The sequence below is a fragment of the Mustela putorius genome, unplaced genomic scaffold (genome assembly GCF_011764305.1).
Source record: "Mustela putorius furo isolate JIRA1106 unplaced genomic scaffold, ASM1176430v1.1 tig00003834_pilon_pilon_pilon, whole genome shotgun sequence".
NCBI lineage: Eukaryota > Metazoa > Chordata > Mammalia > Carnivora > Mustelidae > Mustela > Mustela putorius.
Window position 1 is genome coordinate 97,092,605 of NW_025421987.1, and position 26,352 is coordinate 97,118,956.

The 26,352-nt window shown below is 39.6% G+C and overlaps 1 protein-coding gene across 1 annotated transcript in view; it reads left to right on the forward strand.

Moving 5' to 3' along the window:
- The first annotated feature begins 207 nt into the window (after positions 1 to 207).
- Positions 208 to 26,352, forward strand: part of OSBPL11 (oxysterol binding protein like 11) — a 97,375-nt gene continuing 71,230 nt past the window's right edge. The window contains exon 1 of the mRNA XM_004745397.3: positions 208 to 1,137. Coding sequence (XP_004745454.1) covers positions 947 to 1,137 — 191 coding nt within the window. The 5' untranslated portion in view covers positions 208 to 946. The remainder of the gene's footprint in view (positions 1,138 to 26,352) is intronic.

Sequence of the window (26,352 nt, forward strand, 5' to 3'; positions counted from 1 at the left end):
ATGCTCCTTGGCCGTCCAGCCTCCTTCTCCCTCCGTCCTTTCCCATCTTCCGGGTCAACCGCCCAAGCACCCCTATCCCCGAGGCCCCGCCCCCTTCAGGGCTGCGTGCCCTGCGCCAAGATGGCGCCAGGCGCTTCTGCTCTGGGGGAAGTGAGCTCACACTACTCCGGAAGGGAAGGCGGGGAAAGAGCAGGCGGGTGGGTGACCCGCCGTGGGGCTGTGGGTGGGGCGGCGGCCGCAGCTGTGGCATTCACGTTTGGGGCTGGAGAGAGGGAGAGGAACTCGCCGGCTCCTGGGAGCTCAGTCGAGGTCCCAGGGCCGGGGGGTTGGAGGAAGTCGCCCCGAGAGGCTCGCCACGGGCCGGAGGAGAGACGGCCCTGGGAGCCGGCGTCCCGCCCCCGGCGGCCTCCTTCCCCGTCCCTCCTCCCGGGCTGCGCGCGGGCGGCCGCGGCTCTGTCTCGGGGGCTGCGGCGGGAACCGTCGAGCAGGCTGCACGGAACCCTCCTTCAGAGGACCTGCTGGAGGAGTAGAGGGAGCGCGGTGGCTCAGGCCGTCAGCTCAGAGGTCAGGCCTCGGGTCGCGGTCCATGGTCCTCCGTCCTTCGCCCAGCCCTCTTGGCTAGAGTCCGCGACCTCCCCACGCTGCTTCAGCCTCTTTTTTTTTTTCCAGTATGCCACCAAACCGTGTGGCAGGGTGAGCTTTTTTCCTCCCTGCTTTTGCCGAGAAGGAGATACATATTAAAAGGATCTCTGTCTTCATTGCTGCCCCTGCCCTCTTAAAAGTTTTCCTTTGGTAGGAACGCTTGTAGTCCTCCCGTGGACGATTTGATGATTCCCACTCCAGCCGCGGGCCTGATTTAGTAACTGGAATCACCTTCAGATCAGATCTTAAAGATTACCTACAAAACTCCGCTGCAGAGTTGTTCTCTCCCGTCCAAGAAGGGCAAATGGACTTCGGAGTTAAGATGCAGGGAGGTGAACCACTGGCAACAATGAAAGTCTCAGAGAGTGAAGGGAAACTGGAGGGCCTGGCCACAGCGGTGACCCCGAACAAGAACAGCAGCAACAGCAGCTGTGGGGGTGGAATCAGCAGCAGCAGCAGCAGCCGCGGTGGCAGTGCAAAAGGCTGGCAGTACAGGTATGACACTTTCTTCAAGGTGATTTCCTCAGGTGGGGGTAACAAGTCTTCATTTCTGCAGCTGTTGAAAGGTAAAGTAACCCACTGATTTCCCGAAACAACATCTCAGTTGGACCTAGGATCTCATCTTTCATTAGCAAGGTTTCTATTCATTCATTCGTCCATTCAACAGGTTATTTATTGAAGGCCTTTTGGAGAATACATAAATGTATCCGTCAACTTCCTCTAATATCCCTAGAGTTAATCCCTCCTCTGATTTAATTTTTCTGCACTCAACTTCTGTTTTTGCTCGTGTTGCAATTTGTTCGCAGGCCTGCCTCTCCTGCTAGATTGTGAGGGCAGGAACTGCTTAACTCAGCTCTCTCCAAAGGCTCGCACATGCTAGCCTTAGAAACATTCATAGAATGATTGAATGGAATCATTTAATAAGAATATTCTCACCTCAGTTTGTGACTTAAAAGGGGAGCCATGCATAAATAATTTGAATACAGGGGCAGAGGTACAGATGCTCCTGCCTTTGATACTCCAGACCAGGGAGCCTGAAGATGGTTCAGTTTGAGTTGGTCGGGCCATTTACAAGCTCTGTCTTGTTGAGAAATTCTACATTTGTTCATTTTTATTGATATGAGGAAAAAAATTTACGGAACAGGAAAAGAGTGCTGGAAAAGCAATGGTAGTTTTGTTTTTGTTTTTGATATGTAAAGTAGAGAGGGATATAACCATCCAAAATCTTTTTAATTGAGCTATATTTTACATGTAACTTAATTATATTCACACATACAAATAAGGATTCCTTATTTGCATGTGTTTTCGAAGTGATCACAGTGCATCTAGAGAACATCACTAGATATAGATACAACATTTTTTTTTAAGGATTTAGTTACTTATTTTAGAGAGAGAGCAAGCGTGAGAGAGCACACGTGCCCGTGCAAGAGTGCACCAGGACTGGGCATGCAAAGGGAGGAGCAGAGGGAGAGGGAGAGAATCTCAGACTCCCTGCTGAGTGTGAAGTTTGACTCCAGGCTCAGTATCACCACCCTGAGATCACAACCAGAGCCGCAATCAAGAGTTGGCCACCTAATTGAGATGAGCCACCCAGGCATCCCAGTAGTTATATTTTTTTTATTGTGTTGAGAACTTCTAAGATTTCTCTCTAAGCAACTTATAAACACACAATATAGTATCTTTTTTTTATTTTTAAGATTTTATTTATTTATTTGACAGAGATACAGCCAGAGAGGGAACAGAAGCAGGAGAGTGGGAGAGGGAGAAGCAGGCTCCCCACTGAGCAGGAAGCCCCATACGGGGCTCAATCCCAGGACCCTGGGATAGTTACCTGAGTTGAAGGCAGATGCTTAATGGCTAAGCCACCCAGGCACCCCAAAATATAGTATCATTAATTATAGTCACCATGCATTACACCCCCAGGACTTATTTTGTAACTGGAAGCTTGTACATTTGGATTACCTTCACCCAGTTCACAGCCCAACCCTCCACTCTACGCCCCCTCTCTGGCAACCACTGATCCGTCTCTGTTACCTATGAGTTCATTTTTTTTTCATGAGTTCATTTTTATTTTGTTTTGTTTTTTAAGTTTCCACATATAAGAGACCATACAGTATTTGGTTGTTTTTGTCTGACTTATTTCATTTAACATAATGCCCTCAAGGTCCACCCATGTTGTTGCAAATGGCAGGATTTCCCTTTTTTTGTGGCTGAGTAATATTCCATTTTATATACCACATTTTCTTTTATTTGTTCATCTGTTGTGGACACTTAGGTTGCTTCCATGGCTTAACTATAGTAAAGAATGCTGCATTGAACATGGGGGTGCAGACAATCTTTTCAAGTTAATGTTTTCTTTTCTTTTCTTTCTTTTTTTTTTTTCAGATAAATACCCAGAAATAGAATTGGCTAGATCACCAGAATCTTTAGAGTGAATGAAATCAGACTAATTTATGGTATTGAAACTAAAGGAATGAATTTTGTTTAACTGACTGCCTGTGTACCTAATTCTAGTCCTTTTCAGCCTTGTGCTGTTTGTAGTTGTGAAATTTTTGTGAAATTTGAAAGAACTAAAACCAAGATTTTGTAAAGGGTATACATTTATCATGAATAATATCCATATATGTGAAATATGCATGACTATATTAGCATACAGAAATGAAGTGTAGAAAATTATAACTTTTTATTGATAAATGACTATAGGGCAAGAAAGTATATTACGTTATTGTGAGATGCTCAGGCGCACTTTTGGAATCAGCATGACCTTTTTTTTTTTTTTTTAAATTTTTTGGTGGCTTAAGACTAACCTATAAAATTAGCAGTTACTTGGTAGGGATATTTTGATATGACTTAAGGAAGCAAAATAAAGTAATATTCCAAGTCAGAAGTCAGTCTTCTGTTTTTCTTAGCTTTTTGAAACCCAGTCTCGATTGAATTGAGAAGTGAAACAGGTTTCTTAGTCCTGGAGAAAGTTGTCATAAAACCATACACAAAGTACTTCTGTACTTTGATTCAAAATCGTAATATCCCCTATTTAGAGTATTATTTAATGGCTACATAATTTTCAAACTAGAATCTGTTGGAAGCACAAGTGAAAAAGATTATCATGGGAAATGTACCAGTGAAAATGGCAACTGACAGTGTAGGACAGTCCGAGAAGATTTGAAAAATTAACATGCAGACTCACATGCAGACTCAGCTATATTACTTCCTAGTACAATGATCAGTCACAGTGACCTAAGTCATCCAGGAAAACACTCTGTGTTAAGAAGGAACTCCTCCCCATGCAGATATAAATGCTTTTCTATACATACATATTTTTATTTTAATGAGGCTTGTCCAAGGCTAATTCTTAACCTACCCCCCAATCTAATTTGTCCCTTTTCAAATTAGACATTGATCAAGTAGTTTCTCTATTGTCCTGTGTTACTCTCTTTACCTGGCTTCTTCCCCTGAGACTGGGTCTCTAGACTTCAAAAACAACAATAATAAAATCCAGCGAAATCCTTTCCTCTTGAAAGTCATATACACTCAGCTGCCTCCTTTTCCTTAATCCTCATTTAGCGCTTGAGTCAACAGTTGGCTCTATCCTCCCCAAGGATATGAGTGAAAATGATGAGTTTTTTAGATTCATATTCCCATTTATTTCTTTGTAAGTGTATTTGTTACAGCTCTTTTCTTGGTGGTGGTTTTTTGTTTTTTAAGATTTTTTTTTTTTTAAAGATTTTATTTATTTGACAAAGAGATCACAAGCAGGCAGAGAGAGAGTGAGAAGCAGGCTCCCCGCTGAGCAGAGAGCCCGATGTGGGGCTGGATCCCAGGACCCTGAGATCATGACCCGAGCCGAAGGCAGCGGCTTAACCCACTGAGCCACCCAGGTGCCCCTAAGATTTTATTTTTAGGCAATCTCTATACCCAACATTGAGCTAGAACTCAAAACCCCTGAGGTCAAGAGTTGCATACTCCATTGATTAAGCCAGCCGAGCGCCTCTCTTTTCTTTCTTTCTTTCTTTTTTAAATTTTTAAAAATTTATTTGACCGAGAGAGAGAGAGAGAGAGAGAGAGAGAGATATCACAGGTAGGCGGAGAGGCAGGCAGAGAGAGGAGGAAGCAAGCTCCCTGCTGAGCAGAGAGCCCGATGGGGGCCTCGATCCCAGGACCGTGAGATCATGACCTGAGCCGAAGGCAAAGGCTTTAACCCACTGAGCCACCCAGGCACCTGCGCCTCTCTTTTCTTGACTTAATTACTTTCTTTTGGTTTCTCCTTATCTCAGTTATCTTTGTTTGGCTTTTTTCCTTAAAAGGCTGGTGTGATATTCCATCATCTTCTTAAGCTGTGTGTTTTCTGTTTGTTATTTTGTTCTCCATGGCCTCAGCTATTTCTGGAACTTGGGAGCCAATATATTCAACTGTACCTGTAATTTGCTACTATCCCATTTTAAAAATGGAGATTTTTGGTCATGTCTTACTGAGTAGTTGAAATTCAGTAAAGACCCTATGATTAAGACCCTGGGCTTTGGCTTTGCAAACTTAGACAGTTAGTGTAATGTTTTCAAGGTTTATAAATGCTGTAACGTGTATCATTACTTCATTCTTTTTTATGGTTGAATAATATTACATTATATGAATATACCACATTTCACTTATGGATTTGTCAGTTGGTGGACATTTGAGTTGTTTCCATTTTGTGGCTATTATGAATAATGCTACTTTGAACATTTGTGTTCAGGTTTTGTGTGAATGCGTGCTTTCATTTCTCTTTGGTGTATATCTAGGATGGAATTGCTGGTTCGTACGGTAACTTAATGTTTAACTTTTTGAGGAACTGCCAGACTATTTTCTAAAGGGGCTGCACCATTTTACATTCTTGTCAGCAGTGTATTAGGGTTTTAATTTTTTCACATCCTTACGAGCACTTGTCTTAATTATTGTAGTGATTGTGGTCTTTCATTGTGGCTTTGAATTACATTTTCCTGATGTCTAAAAGCATTGAGCATCTCTCATGGTTATTTGTATATCTTTGGAGAAATGCCTATTAGATCCTTTGCCCATTTTTAAGTTGGATTATTTATCTTTTTATTATTGAGTTGTAAGAGTTTTTTTATGTATTCTGGATACATTTCCTTATCAGATATATGATTTGCAAATATTTTCTCCTATTCTGTGGAATACTTTTTCACTTTTTTCATGATACTGTTTACAGCACAAAAAACTTATACTATTCATGAAGTCCAATCATTTAAAAAATTTTTTTTCTTATACTTGGTGTCACATCTAAGAACCGTTGCTAAGTCTGGGACTGCAAAGGTTAATGCATATGTTTTTGTCTAAGAGTTTATATTAACACATTTAGGCATCTGATCCATTTTGAGTTACTTTTTAAATGATTTTATATATACATATAAATATATTTTTTAAAGATTTTATTTGTTTATTTGACAGAGAGATAGGGAAAGAGTACAAGTAGGCAGAGTGGCAGGCATAGGGAGAGGGAGAAGCAAGCTCTCTGGTGAGCAGAGCAGGGAGCTCGATGTGGGCTCAATCCCAGGACCCTGGAATCAAGACCTGAGCCGAAGAAGGCTCAGGTAACTTAACCGACTAAGCCACCCAGGTGTCCATGATCAATTATGTTTCTTTTGTGAAGTATCTACTTATATGTTTTATTCATTTTTCTGTTTTTTTCTCAATATTTTTCTTGTTAATATACTTGAAGTATATTTTAAAATATTACATGCCAATTAATATTTTTAATACCAATAGTACTCTAAAGATATTTTGTTGCCTTTTTCTTTTTTTAAACAGGTAAAAGAAGTAAGTACATACAGTGAAATGCTTACCTTGCATACTTGTCCTCTCTGCCCAGTTTCCCTCCCTGGAGTCAATATCTTTTACTGATTTCTTCACTATAGTTCCAGAGAAATTTATATTAGTTCTTTATATAATAAACATATACAACATATTCAATTTTGTATAGTTAAATTACTTGCTAAACTTGGTACAAAGATTTTCCTAGCTGTGTTTTAATTTTTACATGTTTTCAGGCATATAGAAAACTTATCACTTCTACCTTTTTTCCTTTCACTTCGAATTATAGAAAGTTATTTATTATTTAATTTTTTAAGTACTTTCCATGCCCAGTGTAGGGTTTGTACTCACAACCCCGGACCAAGGGTTGCATGTTCTACCAACTGATCCCATAGAAAGGTGGTTTTTTTTTTTTAAGATTTAATTAATTAATTAATTAGTTTGAGAGAATGAGTGTGCATGCATGGGTGCTCATGAGCTAGTGTAGAGAAGGGCGGAGAGGGAGAAGCAGACTCCCAGATGAGCAGGGGAACCCAATGCAGGGCTTGATTTCAGGACCCTGGGATCCCGGCCTGAGCCAAAGACAGATGCTTAACTAAGGACTTTCAGATGCCTGAAAGTTTGATGTGTTTTTTTTTTTTTTAAAGATTATTTATTTATTTATTTATTTATTTGACAGACAGAGATCACAAGTAGGCAGAGAGGCAGGCAGAGAGAGGGGGGGAAGCAGACTCCCTGCCGGGTAGAAAGCCTGATGTGGGGCTTGATCCAAGGACCCTGGGATCATGACCTGAGCCGAAGGCAGAGGCTTTAACCCACTTAGCCACCCAGGCACCCTTGAAAGTTATTTTTTATAAATACTTATTTTTTTGTGTGGTTTTAAAATGTTTTGGTAACTATATATTTATTTTGAAATATGTGAGATAGTGTATTACCTACTTTTATGTTACAAATTATCCCAAAATTTAGTGTGTTGAAACAGCAACATTTTTTAATCCCACAATGTTGTGAAGCTTAGGTGGATCCACTGGTTCTGGGTCTTTCAGAAGGCTACAGTCATCTTGAGGCTCAACTGGGAGGAATTTGCTTCCTGGCTTACCTCGTGGCTCTTGGCACAATGCAGTTGCTTTGACCTGTTGGCCAAAGACCTCAGTTCCTCATAAACTGACCGCCAGCCACCTCCTTTGTTCTTGGCTGCATGGGCCTTTTCACAGAGCATCTTACTACTTGGCAGCATGTTCACCAGAGAGAGGAAGTGAGAAAGCAAGAGAATGCTATCAAGTGGAAGTCAGTCTTTTGTAACTTAACCATGGAAGTAAAGTCCTGTCACTTCTCACTGTTCACTAGGTGGCTCAGTTGGTTGAGTGACTGCCTTCAGTTCAGGTCATGAACCTGGAGTCCTGGGATCAAATCTGTCCCGCATCAGGCTCCCTGCTCAACTTGGGGTTGGTGGTCTGCTTCTGATCTGCCCCCTCTCGTGCTCACTTGCCCTCATTCTCTCTCTCAAATAAATAAATAAAATCTTTATTAAAAAAAAAAGTGGTAAAGGTCAGCCCACACACGGGTGTGAAAACCAGTGGGGTGGGGATTGCTAGGATCCGGCTAAGAAGGTGCCTATTACAGATGTTAGTATAAATAGACTCTAGATTGTCATCTTCTGTTGAGATAGATTTAACAAGTAGGCAGTTGAATATTTGTTTCTAAAGCTGAGGGTTTGGGACTGAAACTGTCTAGAAATAAGAGGAGCTACTAGGTGATCTGTTGCAATGATCTAGACATGAGATAATACAGGAAAGGTGTTAGTAGGCTGGAAAAGAAGGAAACTTGTTAAAGAAGGAAACTGAGGAAGGTTGACAGACTTTGGTGATTGGTTGGAGGGTTGTAGTGAGGGAAGGGAGTAAAAATTGGCATCAGTCATCCAGATTTGAACCTTTGAGAAATCCACAGGAGAAACAGATTTGGGGAGTCAAATGATGCATTTGGTTTTAGGTATGTTGAGCTAAAGTTGCCAGAATGTTTAAGTTGCATATCTAGCTAGACCTTAGAGATGTGGGGCATTAGGAAGGTAAATAATTGCCTTTATAGTATCCAGAGTGTTTTCACGTCTGTTGTCTCATTTAACCCTCACAACAACTCTTATAGGAAGGCAGAACATTGTTATCCCCATTTTACAGTTGAAGAAAATGGAGGTCAAAATGAATTGGCCAAGGCTAAGTAGCTATTAAGTGGAAGAACTTTTATTTCTAGGTGGTTATTTGTGTAGAGGTATTTAAAGTGGATAAACTCTCTAAAGGAATGAATAAAAATTATTTTATTTTTTTAAAGATTTTATTTATTTGAGAGTGCCTGGGTGGCTCAGTCAGTTGGGTGTCTTACCTTGGGCTCAGGATCCTGGGATCGAGTCCCGCATTGGGCTTCCTGCTTCTCTAGAGGCCTGCTTTTCCTTTCTGCCTCTGCCTGCTGCTCTGCCTACTTATGCTCTCTAGCTTTCTGTCAAATAAACAAATAAAATCTTAAAAAAAAAAAAAGGGGAAAGAAAAAAACCTTTTATTTATTTGAGAGAGAGTGAGCAAGAGCTGTGGGGGACAAAGGGAGTGAGAGAAGCAGACTTCCTGCTAAGCAGAGAGTCCGATTCTGGGCTCAGTCCCAGGACCCTGGATCATGACCTGAGCTGAAGGCAGACATTTAATCCAGGTGTTTTATTAATAATAATTATTATCTTTAAAAGATTTTTATTGAGAGAGAAAGAGCGTGAGAGTGTGTGTGCGCAAGTGGGGGAGGAGCAGAGAGAATCTCAAGCAACTCTGTCCTGAGCAGGGCTAGATCCCATGACCCTGAGACCATGACCTGAGCCAAAATCAAGAGTTGGGTGCTTACCTGACTGAGCCACTCTGGTGCCCCCAAGGAATGAAGAATTACTGATAAATTGTTTAGAAATTGTGGTTTCATCATTTACTAGTGGTCTAAATCAGGTAGCAAATATTTTTGAGCCTCTACCATGTGTGAATCCCTGTTAATTCCAAATTAATGTATACATTCACAACAGTGAAAAGTAAGGACTCTCAAGGCTTATTTGGGGAGGAATCTGAGCAGGAATCATAAAGAGAAGAGAGGTGCCTGGCTAGCTCAGTTGGTAGAGCATGCCACTCTTGATTTTGGGGTTGTGAATTCAAGTCCTGTACTGATGTAGAGATTATTTAAAAATAAAATCTTCCAAAGAAAAACAAAAAAAGGAAAAAAAAAAAAAAAGAAGAGCCTCAGCTGCATTTGCAACTTATATCATGATGACCCTTTTAAAAACCAAAGCCGAGAAGTAAATTTATTAGATCAGCCTTAAATGTTCTTCTTTCCAAAATAATTTATATGTTGTGGTCCTTGCTCACCATTTAAAAGGAAAATAGATTTCTTAATTTTGGGTTTTTCCTTTTTTTATAATAAATGTTTAAAGTGTATAAAATGTGCTTATTTCCATTGTTTTCATATTCTTCATGTCAGTTTTTAGAAAAATTTACAAATCTGCAAATATGCCACTTGTTTATTGAAATGGACAGAAGAGAACTACCCAGAGGAGGAACTGAATAGCACATTGGGGTATATAACAGGCCTGCTTTTCTTACTTTGGGTTCCATGCTGGCTAAGCACCATTAACAAACAGGCAGATCTACTTTCCTCATTACCAAATAATTACGGGTTTCAGTTAATGGATAGAAGTCTACAAAGGTATAGTTTAGAAATAATTTTTATGGTCAGACCTGGTGTCTACCACTATAAATATCTGTTACAAGGAAGAATACCTGTTTGCAAATGGGGAAAGGAGATCTGCCTAAATATAACATAACATTTACTGTCTTCAAGCCTTGACTGAGTTTGATTTGAAGAAGTTGTGAATATTTGCTTTTTTTTTCTGTAGGGGTTAAAGGGAAGTTGAATGTATATTTCTGTACCCTAGCTTTTGTTTTCTTTATCTGAAATTGGCTATCAATGCTAGTAAAAATAAGGGAAAGGCAACTTAGAGGCATGTATAAAATATTGTTCCAAAAATCTAGTGAGAACTCTACCAAACCTTGAGGAAGAAGGTTTGGCTAATAATGGAATATTCTAATTTCTTAGTGTTGTATATTTTTCCTCTGTAGATCTAAATACAGTCCATTTGTTACATAGAAGTTATAGTGTATCAAAACTATACAAATAGGTTAATGTTAGGACATGCAAATTAGTCTTTTTAATCCTTTTCAAATTGCATAATTTAGGTTCCAGAAGAAATGTCCATTAAATAGATTTGTTGGAAATTATGTCTTTTTAAACTCTTCTGTTTTTGCTTTTGAAAATAGTGGAGAATATTCTTTTTTTTTTTTTAAAGATTTTATTTATTTATTTGTCAGAGACAGAGGGAGAGAGAGCGAGCGAGCACAGGCAGACAAAGAGGCAGGCAGAGGGAGAAGCAGGCTCCCCGCCGAGCAAGGAGCCCGATGTGGGACTCGATCCCAGGACCCTGGGATCATGACCTGAGCCGAAGGCAGCTGCTTAACCAACTGAGCCACCCTGGCGTCCCTAGTGGAGAATATTCTTGATGTAAATTATACCCTTGCAGAGAGGGAAGATCTTGGTTTCCTTTGTTTGAGGGAACATCTTCCCTAGCTGAGAATCTTCCCTTATACTGATCTTGCTTAATAAAATGATTGTGTCCAGACTTAATCAGGTTTAAATTAAAACCAAATTGCCTGATTTAATAATTACTCTTTTGGCATTACCATCTGGGTTTAGAACAACTTAGTTTGGTGGTAAAAGAAATGATTCTCTTTTGGGTTTATTAGGTCTTGTAACAAAGCATGATTTCCCACTCAGAGTCTCCCTGTATTTAAGTTTTGGCTGCCTTTGCCGTTTACTTCCGTTGCTGTTCTTGAGGTTGGTCGGAAGGGCCCTGGAGGGGAGAAACTGAAGTCTGTGGTTGCTGCTGGCTGCAGCTGGAAAACCTAGTCAAGGATGGTAGGGGGAGAGAATGAAAAAAAAAAGAAGGAAAATAGGGAAAGAAAAAAGGACAGAGCAAAGAGATAAGAGATGGGGGAGAAGGAGAAGTTGGGAGACTTCCAACAACTATACCAAATGAGAATGGTATAAATGTGAGATGAAACCAGTAGTTGCTTCTAAAACAGCTTTCTTATCCTTGATAGAGGCCTTTTTAAAGTGGTGCCTGAGCCTGTACCATCATTTCTAGAAAAAAATTTTTTTAAGATTTTTTAAATGTATTTATTCGACAGGCAGAGATCACAAGTAGGCAGAGAGGCAGGCAGAGAGAGGGAGAAGCAGGCTCCCTGCTGAGCAGAGAGCCCGATGTGGGGCTCGATCCCAGGACCCTGGGATCATGACCCAAGCCGAAGGCAGAGGCTTTAACCCGCTGAGCCACCCAGGTGCCCTTGTACCATTATTTCTACAAAGAAAACTTCTTTATCATTTTGAAGATGTTTCACATATTTATAACATAAATGAAAAGTATATTTTTAATGTAATTTTTTGGAATAGGTAGTGTGTTCAGTTTATTAAAAAAATACTTAGAAGGTGAAAAATCATTTCCCATCCTCTACTGGTTCAGGTCTCCTCCTACCTAAAAATGGCTTCTTGCGTATGCTTCCAGGGTGGGTTTAAAAAAAAAATCATTTATTTTTATTATTTATTTATTTGTTTGTTTGTTTTTATTATTTATTTATTTATTTATTTGAGGCAGGGAGGGAGAGGGAGAGAATTGAGGGAGGGTCAGAAGGAAAGAGAGTCTTAAGCAGACTCCAGGCTGGGCTCAATCTCATGACCCCAAGATCATGACCTGAGCTGAAATCAAGAGTTGGATGTTTAACTGACGGCACCATCCAGGTATCCCTCCAGAGATTTTTTTTTTAAAGAATTAAGCAAATATATGTTTGCTGCACTTTTAGTTTGATCACAGAGGTATTTTGCTGTGTGTATTAGTTCAGATTGCCAAAGCAAAATACTTTGCACTGGCTGGCTTAACACAGATTTGAGAGGGAGGGAGGACATGAGAGAAAAGGGCACTAATCCCCTCATAGAGGACCCCAGACTTGTACACATGTCATCTTGCAAGCATATAAATGTATTTGTGAGAAAAATACCCAGTGGTGATATTATTGAGTTGGTTTGTTTTTGATAGTTATTGTCAGATTTCTCTTCATTGGGGTGTACAGTGCTAATGTCTGAGTGCTTACCTTCCGTCAGCCTTGTCAGGATAACACTTTGTCAAGGTAACATATTAATTAGAATGGAGAGAATGCAAAAGTTTGTTATGTTGAAAATGGTGTTTCATTGTAGTTTTAATTTGCTTCTATCTTATGAGTGAGGTTTTAGCTACAGTTTTGAATGGGATTTTATCCTGTTTTGCCATCATGGTATTTTTAAAATAACTAATTTTGAATATTCTCTAAAAATGTAATACTGATGTCTTAAATTTTTTTTTAAATTTTATTTATTTATTTGTCAGAGAGAGCATGTGCGCTCAGAAGCAGGCAGAGTAGCAGGCAGAGGCAGAGAGAGAAGCAGGCTCCCTGCCGAGCAAGGAACCTGATGTGGGACTTGATCCCAGGACCCTGGGATCATGACCTGAGCTGAAGGCAGCGGCTTAACCAACTAAACCACCCAGGTGTCCCTTAATTTTTTTTTTGTTACTGTTAGATTCTTGGTAATTCAGAGAGATGCTTTTTTTTTTTTTTTTTTAACTATTTATTTATTTATTTATTGGGGGTTGGGGAGCGCACAAGCAGGAGGGAGTGGCATGCAGAGGAAAAGTAGGCTTCCCACTGAACAGGACCCTGGATCATGATCTGAGCCAAAGGCCATTCTTAACTGACTGAGCCACCCAGGAGTCCCAAAATGATATGCTTTCATCTTAGAATATACAATGTATATTTTAAAGTAATATTTAAAAACTTTTACAGAAGTTTGTAGCTATACAAGTTGTGGAATCATTTGATTATATAGATATTTATAATTAGGAGGTGATCTGTTTCCTAGCAATAGGGAGTTTGAAAGGGTGTGTGTGTGTTTGTGTGTGTGTGTGTGTGTATGTGTATGTATGTATATGTGTGTATTGCTACCAAACTGTTATTTAAAAGATCAAGAGACTGGGATGCCTGGGTGGCTCAGTCGGTTAAGGCACTGCCTTTGGCTCAGGTCATGATCCTAGGGTCCTGGGATCGAGTCCTGCATCGGACTTCTTGCTTGGTAGGGAGCCTGCTTCCCCCCACCCCCACCTGCCTCTCTGCCTACTTGTGATCTCTCTGTCAAATAAATAAATAAAATCTTTAAAAAAAAAAATCAAGATCTTTCTTTTATTTAAATAAAAGAATGAGCCTTTTTATTTTCTGCATTTTTAAAAATAACATTTATAGGTACTTTGAAGGGGGGAACTTGAGGTTTTGAATTTGTTGTTACTTAGATCATAAATATGAAATTTTCCAAAGAAGGATTAACGTTTTTTAGTCCAGTAATAAATGAAGGAAAGCAAACATTGATTGTTGTATCTTGTGTGGTTGTCCCCTCCCCTTTTTTTGTTTATTCAAATATGAAGGAAAAAAAATGATTTCGTTTTTCTTTTTACTTTCAGTTTAGAAAGAATTAGTCCAAAGAAAGAAAACATTTCTTTATACTCATTTCTTGAATTCTTCTATTACAGACAAAAATGTTACTCTTGAGTATATTTGGGAGCTATGTATGGTTTAAAACAGAGAGAGAGAAAAAAAAATAAAATAAAACCAGAGAGAGGATACTATACTATACTATAGGATACTGCCATAAAATGGAAGGCGAGTATAGATGTAGATAGTGAGGGTGGCAGTGAGACTTCCATTGCCTCAGTATTCTTTAGGTCTGTGATGTCTTGGTCTTACTGAAATGGCTATTGTGAAGACCTTTTAGAAGTATATGAGGGATAAGTAAGCATCACTATGTGAGTAAGTTATGGTACCAGAAAACGTTTTCTACTTTAAAAATTTTTAATTATAAATGCAGTGTTGCTCTTATTTGCAAATTTTACTTTTGAAATAACAATTTCCTATTGAGAAAAACCTTTAGAGTTTTAAGAGATGAGTGATGTACACACATTTAAGTTAAGGGTTATCTAACACATGAGAAAACTGAGGTCCAGAAAGATTGATTTGACCAAGGTCACTCATGGCAATAGTCAGTGGGAAAATCAGAACTAGATCCTGTTTATCTTTTATGAGTTTATTCCACAGTATAACATTACCTTGCACTTAAGTTTTAGAAACTTAATTTTGAACATAAGAGGTATTGAAAAGCCTACTAGTAACATCTGAAAGTCCTGTTCATAGGTAAGAGCTATACCCCATTTTTGTTGGCAAACAATGCTGCCTTTGGCTGGTGTGAGGAAATAGCCCCTTGTTCTTCCTTAAAGGATGGGAGTTAAATTGGTTGTAACCTCTTTGGAGATCAAGTTAGCGAAAGGCCTAGAAACAACGCTGTTCGTAAGGTGACTGGTTAACTATAGGATACTGCCATAAAATGGATGACTGTGCAGATGTTAAGAATGAGTTAGACCCATATGTGTCAGTACAAAACGATCTCTAAGAAAACTGTGAGAAAAGCTCCCGGCTGGCTTAGTTAAGTATCTGCCTTTGGCTCGGGTGATGATCCCGAGGTCCTGGGTTCGAGCCCTGCATCGGGCTCCTTGCTTGGCGGAGAGTTTGCCTCTCCCTCTACTGCTCCCCTCGCTTGGAGTCTCTCTCTCTCTCATATTAAAAAAAAAAAAAGTTCAAAGCCATAAGAAAAAAAAGAGAAAGAAAAGCAGGGTACAGAACTGGGCATATAATTGCAAGCATTTGTTTAAAAAAATAAAGTGTGTGTGTGTGTGTGTGTGTGTACATGTGCATTTGTAGGTGCATATTATATCTCTGAAGAAGTACACAAGAAATTGAGAGAAATCCTTGTCTCTGAGGAGGGGAACTGGTGGCTAGATGACAGGGTTGGATAATGTAATACATAGTAATGCTTGTGGGAGACAGTCCTTCCTCTGTCCCTTACTGTTTTTTCCTCCCAAAATTTGTATAACAAACAGTCTTAGAAGATATAGTATCTTCCTTGTGAACAAAAGTCACTTTATTTACCATCCAATAAACATAAGGTCTCCTTGCTGCAGAGGTCAGGCTGACTTACTGGCCACTGAAAGATCTGGGTTCCCTGTACACAAGGTTCCTCACCTGTATGACAGCCTTCTGCCGGTGTAGGCATCTCTGGTCCTCTTTGCATTGCCCTGTGTGATCGGAACTATGGCTGTGGCTGCTGAAGTCTCTTGTCTCTGTCTCAGGAGTCTCATGCCTTCTGCCAGCATCCATGAAACTGGGCTAACTTGTTAGCTTGCAAGCAGGGTAACATCTCAGGCCGTTCATTGTTGACAAAATGCCTACTGGGTAATAATAGTAATAATTTCTTTTTTTAAAATTTTTTAATGTTTTAATTAACGTATAATGTATTATTATTCCCAGGGTTACAGGTCTGTGAATCGCCAGGTTTACACTTCACAGCACTCACCATAGCACATACCTTCTCCAGTGTCCATAACCCAACCACCCTCTCCCTACCCCACTCCTCCTGGCAACCCTCACTTTGTTTTGTGAGATTAAGAGTCTCTTATGGTTTGTCTCTCTCCTGATCCCATCTTGTTTCATTTAACAGTAATAATTTCTTAAAAGAAGTGGAAGTCTTAGAGCTTTTTAGGTCCCATTGTTCTGACTTGAAAATGTCAGGTTAAGAAGATAAGGCAGATCTAGAAAACTGATCTAGAAAATGAGCGTAGATCAAAGGAATTTGCCTATGGAGGAGTTGACTTCCTGCAGTGGGAGAGAATCAATATTTGTTGAGCATTAACCATATTGAAATACACTTCAAAAATATATGGGTTGAGGGGCGCCTGGGTGGGTCAGTGGATTAAAACCTCTGCCTTCGGCTCAGGTTGTGATCGCAGGGTCTTGGGATCGAGCCCTGCACCAGGCTCTCTGCTCAGCGGGGAGCATGCTTCCTCCTCTCTCTCTGCCTGCCTCTCTGCCTACTTGTGATCTCTGTCTGTCAAATAAATAAATAAAATCTTTAAAAAAAAATGGGTTGAACTATATTAATCTCTCCACATTGTAAGTCTTATCCCCACTTACAGCTGAGGAAACTCAGGGCCAGATGCTTTATCTACCCAAGGTCACACTGGAGTTCCTACCTGTATCTTTCTGGCTCTAAGCCATGTTCTTTCCATTATAATAAACAACTTTTCAGCTTTCTTGAGATGTTAGAGGTGACTTTCTACTTTTCCCCGTGGAAATTATTTCTGTCCCATCATCACTGAAGCTCTGGCCTTTTATCTACATCAGGGATTTCTTAGTTGTCTCCAACAATCAGATTATGTATAGGATTCTTCTTCTTTTTTTTTTTTTTTTTGGTCTTTATAGGCAAACATTTTACAACTATACTTCTCAAACTTTCTTGCTGAGTAATCTCTCTCTCTCTCTCTTTTTTTTAAGAGAGGGAGAGAGACCTCTCTCTTGTGCAAATGTGCACACAAGGTGAGTGTAGCTGGGGAGAGGGGGAAGGTGAGGGCAGAGAGAATCTCAAGCCGACTCCCTGCTAAGCACGGAGCCCAGCTCTTAATTTTAGCTCAGGTCATGATCTCAGGGTTGTGAGATCATGACCTGAGTTGAAATTAAGAGTCAGACGTTTAACCAAGTGAACCACCCAGGTTCCCCTCTTCCTGATAGTAGGTCACTTAAGTGGATCTAGTTTGTGATTTCAAGTAGTCCATTGCTGGTGTAACTTCCATGAGAATTTTCTATGCTATCTTCAAAATTCATGACAATTTTATATTCTACTCTGTATCTGTTGCTTCCAGAGGTCAGTAAATAATATCCTGAGTTCAGGGCCAGTTGAGAAAGAACACAGGAATCAGACAGGATGTAATTAAATTGGCAGGTTTTGTTGTTGTTGTTGTTAACTGTGATAAAATATACATATAAAATTTACCATCTATTTTTTAGGTGTGCTGTTTGGTGTCACTAAGTATATTCACATTGTTGTCCAGCTATCACTACTATTTTTTTAAAAAAGATTTTATTTATTTATTTGAGAGAGATTGAGAGAGAACATGAGCAGGAGGGGTGGAGGGAGAGGGAGAAGCAGACTCTATGCTGAGCAAGGAACCTGACGTAGGGCGTGATCCCAGGATGCTGAGATCATGACCTGAGCGAAAGGCAGATGCTTAAACACAACTGAGCCACCCAGGTGCCCCATCGCTACAATTCATTAGAATTTTTCCTCATCCGAAACTAAAACTCTTTACCCATTAAATAATAACTCCCCATCCCTCACCCCAATCTTCAGCCTCTTGGAACTGCTATTCTATCTTCTGTCTCTGATTTTGACTACTCTAGGTACTTCATGTAAGTGAAATCATGCAATATTTGTCATTTTGTGTTTAGCTTATTTCACTTAGCATAATGTCCTCAAGTTTCGTCCATGTTGCAGCGTGTGTCACAATTTCCTCCCTTTTGAAGACTGAATAATATTTGATTGCATGTGTCTGCCACGTTTTGTTTATCCATTCATCTGTTGGTGGATATTTGGGTTTGTTTCCATGTTCTGGCTGCTGTGAATAATGCTGCAGTGAACATTGGTATAACAAGTATCTGTTCGAGTCCCTGCTTCCATTCTTTTGATATATATCCAGAAGTGGAATTGCTGGGTCATATAACAATTCGACATTTAACTTTTTGAGGACCCACCTTTGCTGTTCTCCATGGCAGCTGTACCATTTTATATTCCTACCAACAGTGCAGAAAGGTTTCAGTTTCTCCACATCCTTGCCAACTCTTGTTATTTTCTTTCTTTTGTTTGGTTTTGATAATAGACATTCTAATGGATGTTAAGAAATAGTTTTATAGAGTGCCTGGGTGGCTCAGTGGGTTAAAGCCTCTGCCTTCTGCTCAGGTCATGATCTCAGGGTCCTGGGATTGAGCCCCGCATCGGGCTCTCTGCTCAGCGGGGAGCCTGCTTCCCTTCCTCTCTCTCTCTCTCTCTGCCTGCCTCTCTGCCTACTTGTAATCAAATAAAATCTTAAAAAAAGAAAAAGAAAAATATTTTTATTACTGGAAAAGCTCACTGAAGGAAGCAGCAGCAGTTAATGCGGTAAGGTAGGTTTGCTATTTCCACCCTGGAGTTAGGCATGCTTATTTACCTAGTCAAAGGCGTTTGGAATACTCAGGTCTTTTCTCTGTCAGAGCAGTTAAGAATGTCTTCTTTGGGTAGGAGGCAGAGCCAAGGGAAAGTGCTCAAAGAGAGAGGGTGAACCATTCATGCCCAGCTGTGGAAGGTGTCAGGGTAAGAAAGGGGAGGAGAGGACAGGAGCTCTTTGGAGAAGTTCTGCATGTGGAAATGTGTCAGGAGGGAGCAAGGAGTTTTTTTTTGTTTTTGTTTTTGTTGTTGTTTTAACATTTATGAGAGTTTTTATATTAAAAATGCTTTTACTTCTTACAGCCAAGTGAACTTGCTTTAGAATGCAGTCTGGTTTTACCCCGTTCTTCCAGCCACCCAGCCCAGTTTTGGGTATGTGTAACTTAATTTGGGAATTAAGGACATATAGGAAGGAAATGGTCAGAAGAGCAGTGGTTGTATGGCCACATTGGAAAGTTTTAAAAAATTTAATCTATACCTAATAATAGAAATAGTTCTGTGCCTGAAAAGGTGAATTATGCCACCTATTCAAGATAATTGAACATTTAAAAACTGTTTGGTTGTAAAAATAATATGATTTTAAGTTGGAAAATGTGAAACAGTAAAGGGGCAAAGTAAAACCACCCATAATTCTTCCCATTTAGTGATAACCATAGTTACTATTTTGTGTAGTTTTATTCTGTGCATATTTTTATAGACTATATAAAATTTGATAGTCTGAGTTTTTAATGATCTTAAAATACTTTCCCATGTTGTTAGAAACTCAAGAACATTTTACTTGATGAATACTATTCTGTGATACTTTTTTTTTTTTAAGTATTAAATTCCAGTGGGTTTAACATACAGTGTAATCTGTGATACTTTTTTATTTTTAAGATTATTTAGTTATTTATTTGACTTAGAGAAAGAGATCACAAGTAGGAAGAGAGGCAGGCAGAGTGAGAGGGGGGAGGCAGGCTTCCCATTGAGCAGAGAGCCCTATCCAGGGTTTGATCCCCGGATCCGGGGATCATGACCTGAGCCAAAGGCAGAGGCTTAACCAATTGAGGCACCCAGGCACCCCAATCTGTGATACTTCTTAATCATTCTCTTGATGGCTTCATTGAGCTTGTTTGTTTTCTTCCTCTCCATTTCCTTTTTTCTTTCTTTCTTTCTTCTTATTATTTTAATTATTATAAATAGTGCTACAGTGGACACAGTTGCATATTATTTTTGTCTCATTTCTAATCATTTTCTGAGACTAGATCCCTGGAAGTAAATTTCTTGGGCCCAAGAGCATTAACATTTTTTTAAAAGATTTATTTATTTATTTATTTGACAGACAGAGATCACAAGTAGGCAGAGAAGCAGGCAGAGAGAGGGGGAAGCAGGCTCCCTGAGTAGAAAGCCCGATGCGGGGCTCGATCCCAGGACCCTGAGATCATGACCTGAGCTGAAGGCAGAGGCTTTACCCCATGAGCCACCCAGTGCTCCGAGTGGTAACATTTTTTAAAAATTTTAATTCCAGAATAATTAATATACAGTGTTATATGAGTTTCAGGTGTACAGTATAGTGATTCAACAATTTCGTACATTAGTGCAAAGAGCATTAACATTTTTAAGGTTTTGGCAGGAAGAGAGTACCTTTCACTTGACTTCATACTTTTGAGTATAGACTAAAACTCAGTTGGAATTAGAATTTTATCTGAGATTGATTAGAGTATATATGTGAGTTTATTTTATATTTTATTTTTTATTTTTTTGCCAGTGACTCAGAATTATTTTGTGGTTTTATAGAAACATTCTGCTTCCGTCTTCCCATTGCTTAAATCATTCAGCATAGATTTCTTAAACACCTGTTATATTCCAGGCTGTACACTAGGTGCTGCAAGGAACACTAGGATGAATAAGAAGCAGTCACTGCTCTGCAGAATATCTCTTTACAGCAGAAGGAGGTACATGTGTTGCAGTCACTCCCATCTGTTGTCAGTTGCTTTTTCCTTAGCTAAGCTGGCTGCTGTCTCCCTTCATCATGCTATTTATGCTATCAAGGGAGTGAACCAAAACTAATCTAATTTTGGAGGACAGTTTTTGCTTCGTAGAAGATAGAAATTTTGATCTGTGGCTTGATTGACTGCAGCCTGCTTAAATTCCTGACTGCAGTTAAATGTGGTAAGGAGTCTAAGATAATTCCTCTACCTGGGTTCTGGAAGCCACCTCTCTCCCATTTTCTTTATCCTGTCTTGAGTCTTTCTTTCTATCTCCTTCATTTTGGGTACTTAGAACTACCCTGTCTGAAGGCTACGTCCTTTTAACCAGTCCTGTTTCTCCCAGCTTCTCTTAATACTGCCAGCTGGCTGTGCCTTCATCATTCCATTGATCTGTTGTGTCTTGGTTGTTAAATCTAATAGAAACTTCTTAGTCTTCATCTTATTTCTCCCCCCACTACCTTTGAACATGCTTGACCACAAACTTATTTGAAACATTCCTTGTTTTCTTCCTGCTACTCAGCCACTTCTTACTCTTCTCTGTACACCCCTTGCCTCTAAAACTTTCCTTAGGGTTCTTTCTTAGACTCTTTTCCATCTCTTGTCATTTTATAATCCTTGGGTGATTTTATTTGTTCTCATGGATTTAAAGCTAGTTACATGCTTATATGCTGATTACTACGAAATCTTTTCTTTTTTAAAACATTTCATTTATTTATTTGATAGAGAGAGATCACAAGTAGGCAGAGAGGCAGGCAGAGAGAGAGAGAGAGAGGCGGAAGCAGACTCCCTGCCCAGTGGAAAGCCTGATGTGGGACTCGATCCCAGGACCCTGAGATCATGATCTGAGCTGAAGGCAGAGGCTTAACCCATCGAGCAACCCAGGCGCCCTGATGACTACCAAATCTATATGTCCAAAGCAAATCATGCTACCTTATTGGATATCTCCCTGTGTAAGTCCCACAGATCCCTGAAATTCAACATGGGAAATTGTAACAAACCCGAAACTTCCCAGTAAAGGTATTAGTGTCTGCACAGTTGTTCCACCTGGAAATCGGGGATGGCCCTGCCCCTTCTGTCTCACCCTTACTCTCACTGTCAATCTCTTTTTCACTTCACATCTGATCAGTCCCATGCAGTCATTTCAGCCTCAGTCACTATCAACTCCTATGTATTTGTTTAATGAATCCTATGTCTCTAGTGAAATAACCTTTCCCATTTGTGTGACAGCTAAAAACAAAGTCCCAATGTGTGTCTCCTCTAATAGGAGCCCTTGTCATTTTCTTTTTCTTCAAGCAGATGTATTTCTCCTATATTAGACTATCATTTGGGGATGGAAAGAATTTGCCTTTTTTATTTTCCCATTTTTTTTTTTTTTTTAAAGATCTTATTCATTTATTTGAAAGAGAGAAAGCACGAAAGTGGGAGGGTCAGAGGGAGAAGCAGACTCCCCACTGAACAGAGAGCAGGGAATCCATGCAGGATTCGACCCTGGGACTCCAGGATCATGACCTTAGGCAAAGGCAGTCACCAACCAACTGAGCCACCCAGACGCCCCCCTCCATCCCTTTTAGTGATTTTGGAGTGCTTTGCATTTAGAAGGTACTGAGTAATTACGCTGAAGTGAAATGAAAGGATTTAAGACTGTTAAGAAAGTAGCTTAACTTGAAAAGCTTCTATATATCTTCAGTCTGATCAAGAAGGGGTAAGAAATAAGTATGTTATAGTAATGGAGACTTAGGAATTGAAATAATTGTTATTAACGTATTTTGGAGAAGATGAGGCTCACATTAACTATAATAATGCCACTTGGCATAGTTCAGTTAATCTTGTTTTTTACAGACCATCAGCCTCTAGTACTAATCCCAATTGAATGTTAACAAGTTTAGAAGATTGGAATATACCCAATTTGTTGAGCAGTGTAGTTGCTGAAGGCCTGAAAAAGAAATTAACTTTTTCATAGCTTATTTTTTAGTGTATTAGTTTTTTGGACCATCATTTCTACTTCATAGAACACAAAATAGCAGTATGATATGATCAGACTTGTGTGTTCCCAATTGAACAACCAGATTTTATTCATATTAACAGGTACATTAAAAATCTCCTATAAAATGTCACACATCTGGGGCGCCTGGGTGGCTCAGTGGGTTAAGCCACTGCCTTCGGCTCGGGTCATGATCTCAGAGTCCTGGGATCGAGCCCCGCATGGGACTCTCCGCTCCTGCTTCCTCTCTCTCTGCCTGCCTCTCTGCCTGCTTGTGATCTCCATCTGTCAAATAAATAAATAAATAAAATGTCACACATCTTATTTTATTATTTTTTAAAAAGATTTCATTTATTTATTTGACAGAGAGAGAAGAGACAGCGAGAAAGGGAACACAAGCAGGGGAAGTGGGAGAGGGTGAAGCAGGCTCCCCACCGAGCAGGGAGCCCAATGTGGAGCTCCATCCTAGGACCCTGGGATCATGACCTGAGCCAAAGGCAGACACTTAATGGCTGAGTCACCCAGGCACCACTATTTTATTTTTTAAAAGATTTTTTTATTTTAGAGAGAGGGTGCATGAGCAGGCTGAGGGAGAGGAGGAGGGAAAGAATCTCAAGCAGACTCCATGCTGAGCACGGAGCCCAACTTGGGGCTTGATCTCACAATACTACTGATTATGACCTGAGCTGAAACCAAGAATTGGATGCTTAACTGACTGACTGGGTCACCCAGGGGCCCCTTTTTAAATTTTTTTATTTAAATCTTGCTTAGTTAACATACAGTGCAGTATTGGTTTCTGGAGCAGAATTCAGTGATTCATCACTTATGTACAACACCCAGTGCTCATTACAGCCCATCTAGCCCATCCCCCACCCACCTCCCTCTATCAGCCCTCAGTTCTCGTTTGAGAGTCTCTTGTATGGTTTGTTTCCCTCTCCCTTTTTTCCCCCCTTCCCATCTGTTCATCTGTTTTCCTTCTTAAATTCCACAGATGAGTGAATCATTTGCTGTTTGTTTTCTCTGACTTACTTCACTTAGCATAATGTGCTCTAGCTCTGTCTGCATTGTTGCAAATGGCAAGATTTCATTCTTTTTGATGGCCAAGTAATATTCCACTGTGTATATCTTACCAGTCTTTATCCATTCATCAGTTGATGGACATTTGGGCTCTCCCCATAGTTTGGCTATTATTGATAGTGCTGCTGTAAACATAAGGGTGCTTGTATTTTTGTATCCTTTGGGTAAATACCTAGTAGTGCAATTGCTGGATTATAGGGTAGTTCTGTTTCCTTTACTTTTTGAGGAGCCGCCATACTGATGGCACCAGATTGCTTTCCCACCAACAGTGCAAGCGGGTTCCCCTTTTTCCATATCCTCGCCAGCACCTGTTTTTTCTTTGTGTTGTTCATTTTAGCCATTCTGACAGGTATGAGGTGGTATCTCATCATGGTTTTGATTTATATTTCCCTGATGATAAGTGATGATGAGCATCTTTTCATGTGTGTAAGCCATCTGTTTGTCTTTGGAAAAGTGTTTATTCATGTTTTCTGCCTATTTCTTAACTGGATTATTTATTTTTTGGGTGTTGAGTTTGATAAATTCTTTCTGGATTTTGAATACTAACACTGTATCATATATGTCATTTACAAATACCTTCTCCCATTCTGTAGGTGCGCTTTTTTAGTTTTGTTGATAGTTTCCTTCACTGTGCAGAAGCTTTTTATCTCAAGTCCCAATAATTCATTTTTGCTTTTGTTTCCCCTCTGGCAATGTGTCTAATAGGTTGCTACGGCCAGTGTCAAAGAGGTTGCTGGCTGTGTTCTTTTCTAGGATTTTGATGGTTTCCTGTCTCACATTTAGATCTTTCATCCATTTTGATTTTCTTTTTGTGTATGGTTTAAGAAAGTGGTCCAGTTTCATTCTTCTGCATGTCACTGTCCAGTTTTCTTAACATTTATTGAATAGACTGTCTTTTTTCCATTGGATATTTTTTCCTGCTTTGTCAAAGATTAGTTGACCATGTAGTTTAGGTCCATTTCTGGGTTCTCTATTCTGTTCCGTTGATCTTTGAGTCTGTTTTTGTGCCTGTACCATACTGTCTTAATGACTACAGCTTTGTAATGTAGCTTGAAATCTGGAATCATGATGCCTCCAATTTTGTTTTGTTTTTCAAAATTGCTTTGACTATTTGGGGTCTTTTATGGTTCCATAGAAATTTTAGGATTATTTGTTCTAGTTTTGTGAAAAATGCTTATGGCATCTTGATAGGGATGACATTAAATATGTAACTTGCTTTGGGTAGTATAGACATTTTAACAATGTTCTTCCAATCCAATCTTCCAATGGAATGCTTTTCCATTTCTTTATTTCCTCTTCAGTTTCTTTCATAAGCGTTCTGTAGTTTTCGGAGAACAGATCTTTTACTTCTTTGGTTATGTTTATTCGTAGGTATCTTACTGTTTTTGGTGCAATCGCAAATGGGATCGATTCCTCAATTTCTTTTTCTGCTGCTTTTTTATTGAATTCTGCACATTGATTTTATATCCTGCAACTTTGCTGAATTCATGTATTAGTTCTAGCAATTTTTTGGTGGAGTCTTCTGGGTTTTCTACAGAGAGTATCATGTCATCTGCAAATAATGGAAGTTTGACTTCTTCCCTGCTGATTTGGATTCTTTTTTTTTTTTTTTTGGATGCCTTTTATATATTTTTGTTGCCTGATGGCTGAGGCTAAGGCTACCAGTACTGTTTAATAGTAATATTGAGAGTGCACACCCTTATCTTGTACCTGACCACAGAGGAAAAGCTCTCGGTTTTTCCCTGGGGATATTAGCTTTGGGACTTTTGTATATGGCCTTTTTTGATGTTGAGATGTGTTAATCTGTCTCTACTTTGTTGAGGGTTTTTATCAAAGATGCATACTATTTTTTTTCAAATGCTTTTTATCTATTGTCAGCATCATATGGTTCTTATCCTTTCTTTTATTAATGTGGTGTATCACATTGATTGATTTGCAAATATTGAACCACCCCTACAGTCCTAGAATAAATCCCACTTGATTGTGGTGAATAATTCTTTAACATAACTGTTGAATTTGATTTGCTAGTATTTTATTGAGAATTTTTGCATCCATATTCATCAGGCCTATACTTTCCTTTCTAGTGAGGTCTTTGGTTTTATAATGAAGGTAATGCTGACTTTGTAGAATGAGTTTGAAAGTTTTCCTTCCATTTCTGTTTTTTGGAGCAGTTTGAGAGGAGTAGGTATTAACTCTTCTTTAAATATCTGTTAGAATTCCTAATGGGGGGGCGGTGCCTGGGTGGCTCAGATGGTTAAACATGTTCGACTCAGGTCATGATCTTAGGGTCTTGGGATCCAGCCCAGCACTGGGCTCCCTGCTCAGCAGGGAGTCTGCTTCTCCCTCTCCCTCTGCTGACCCTTCTTGTGCTCTTGCTCTCTGGCAAATTAAAAAAAAAAAAAAAAAAGATTCCCCCGGGAAGCCATCTGGCCCAGGACTTTTGTTTGTTGGGAGATTTTTGATAACTGATTCAATTTCTTTGCTGGTTATGGGTCTGTTCAAATTTTTCTATTCCTGTTTCAGTTTTGGTAATTTGTCCATTTTTTCTAGATAGCCCAGTTTATTGTCATATAGTGTTTTGTAGTATTCTCTTATAATTGTATTTCTGTGGTGTTGCTGGTGATCTCTCTCTTCTTTCCTTTGTGA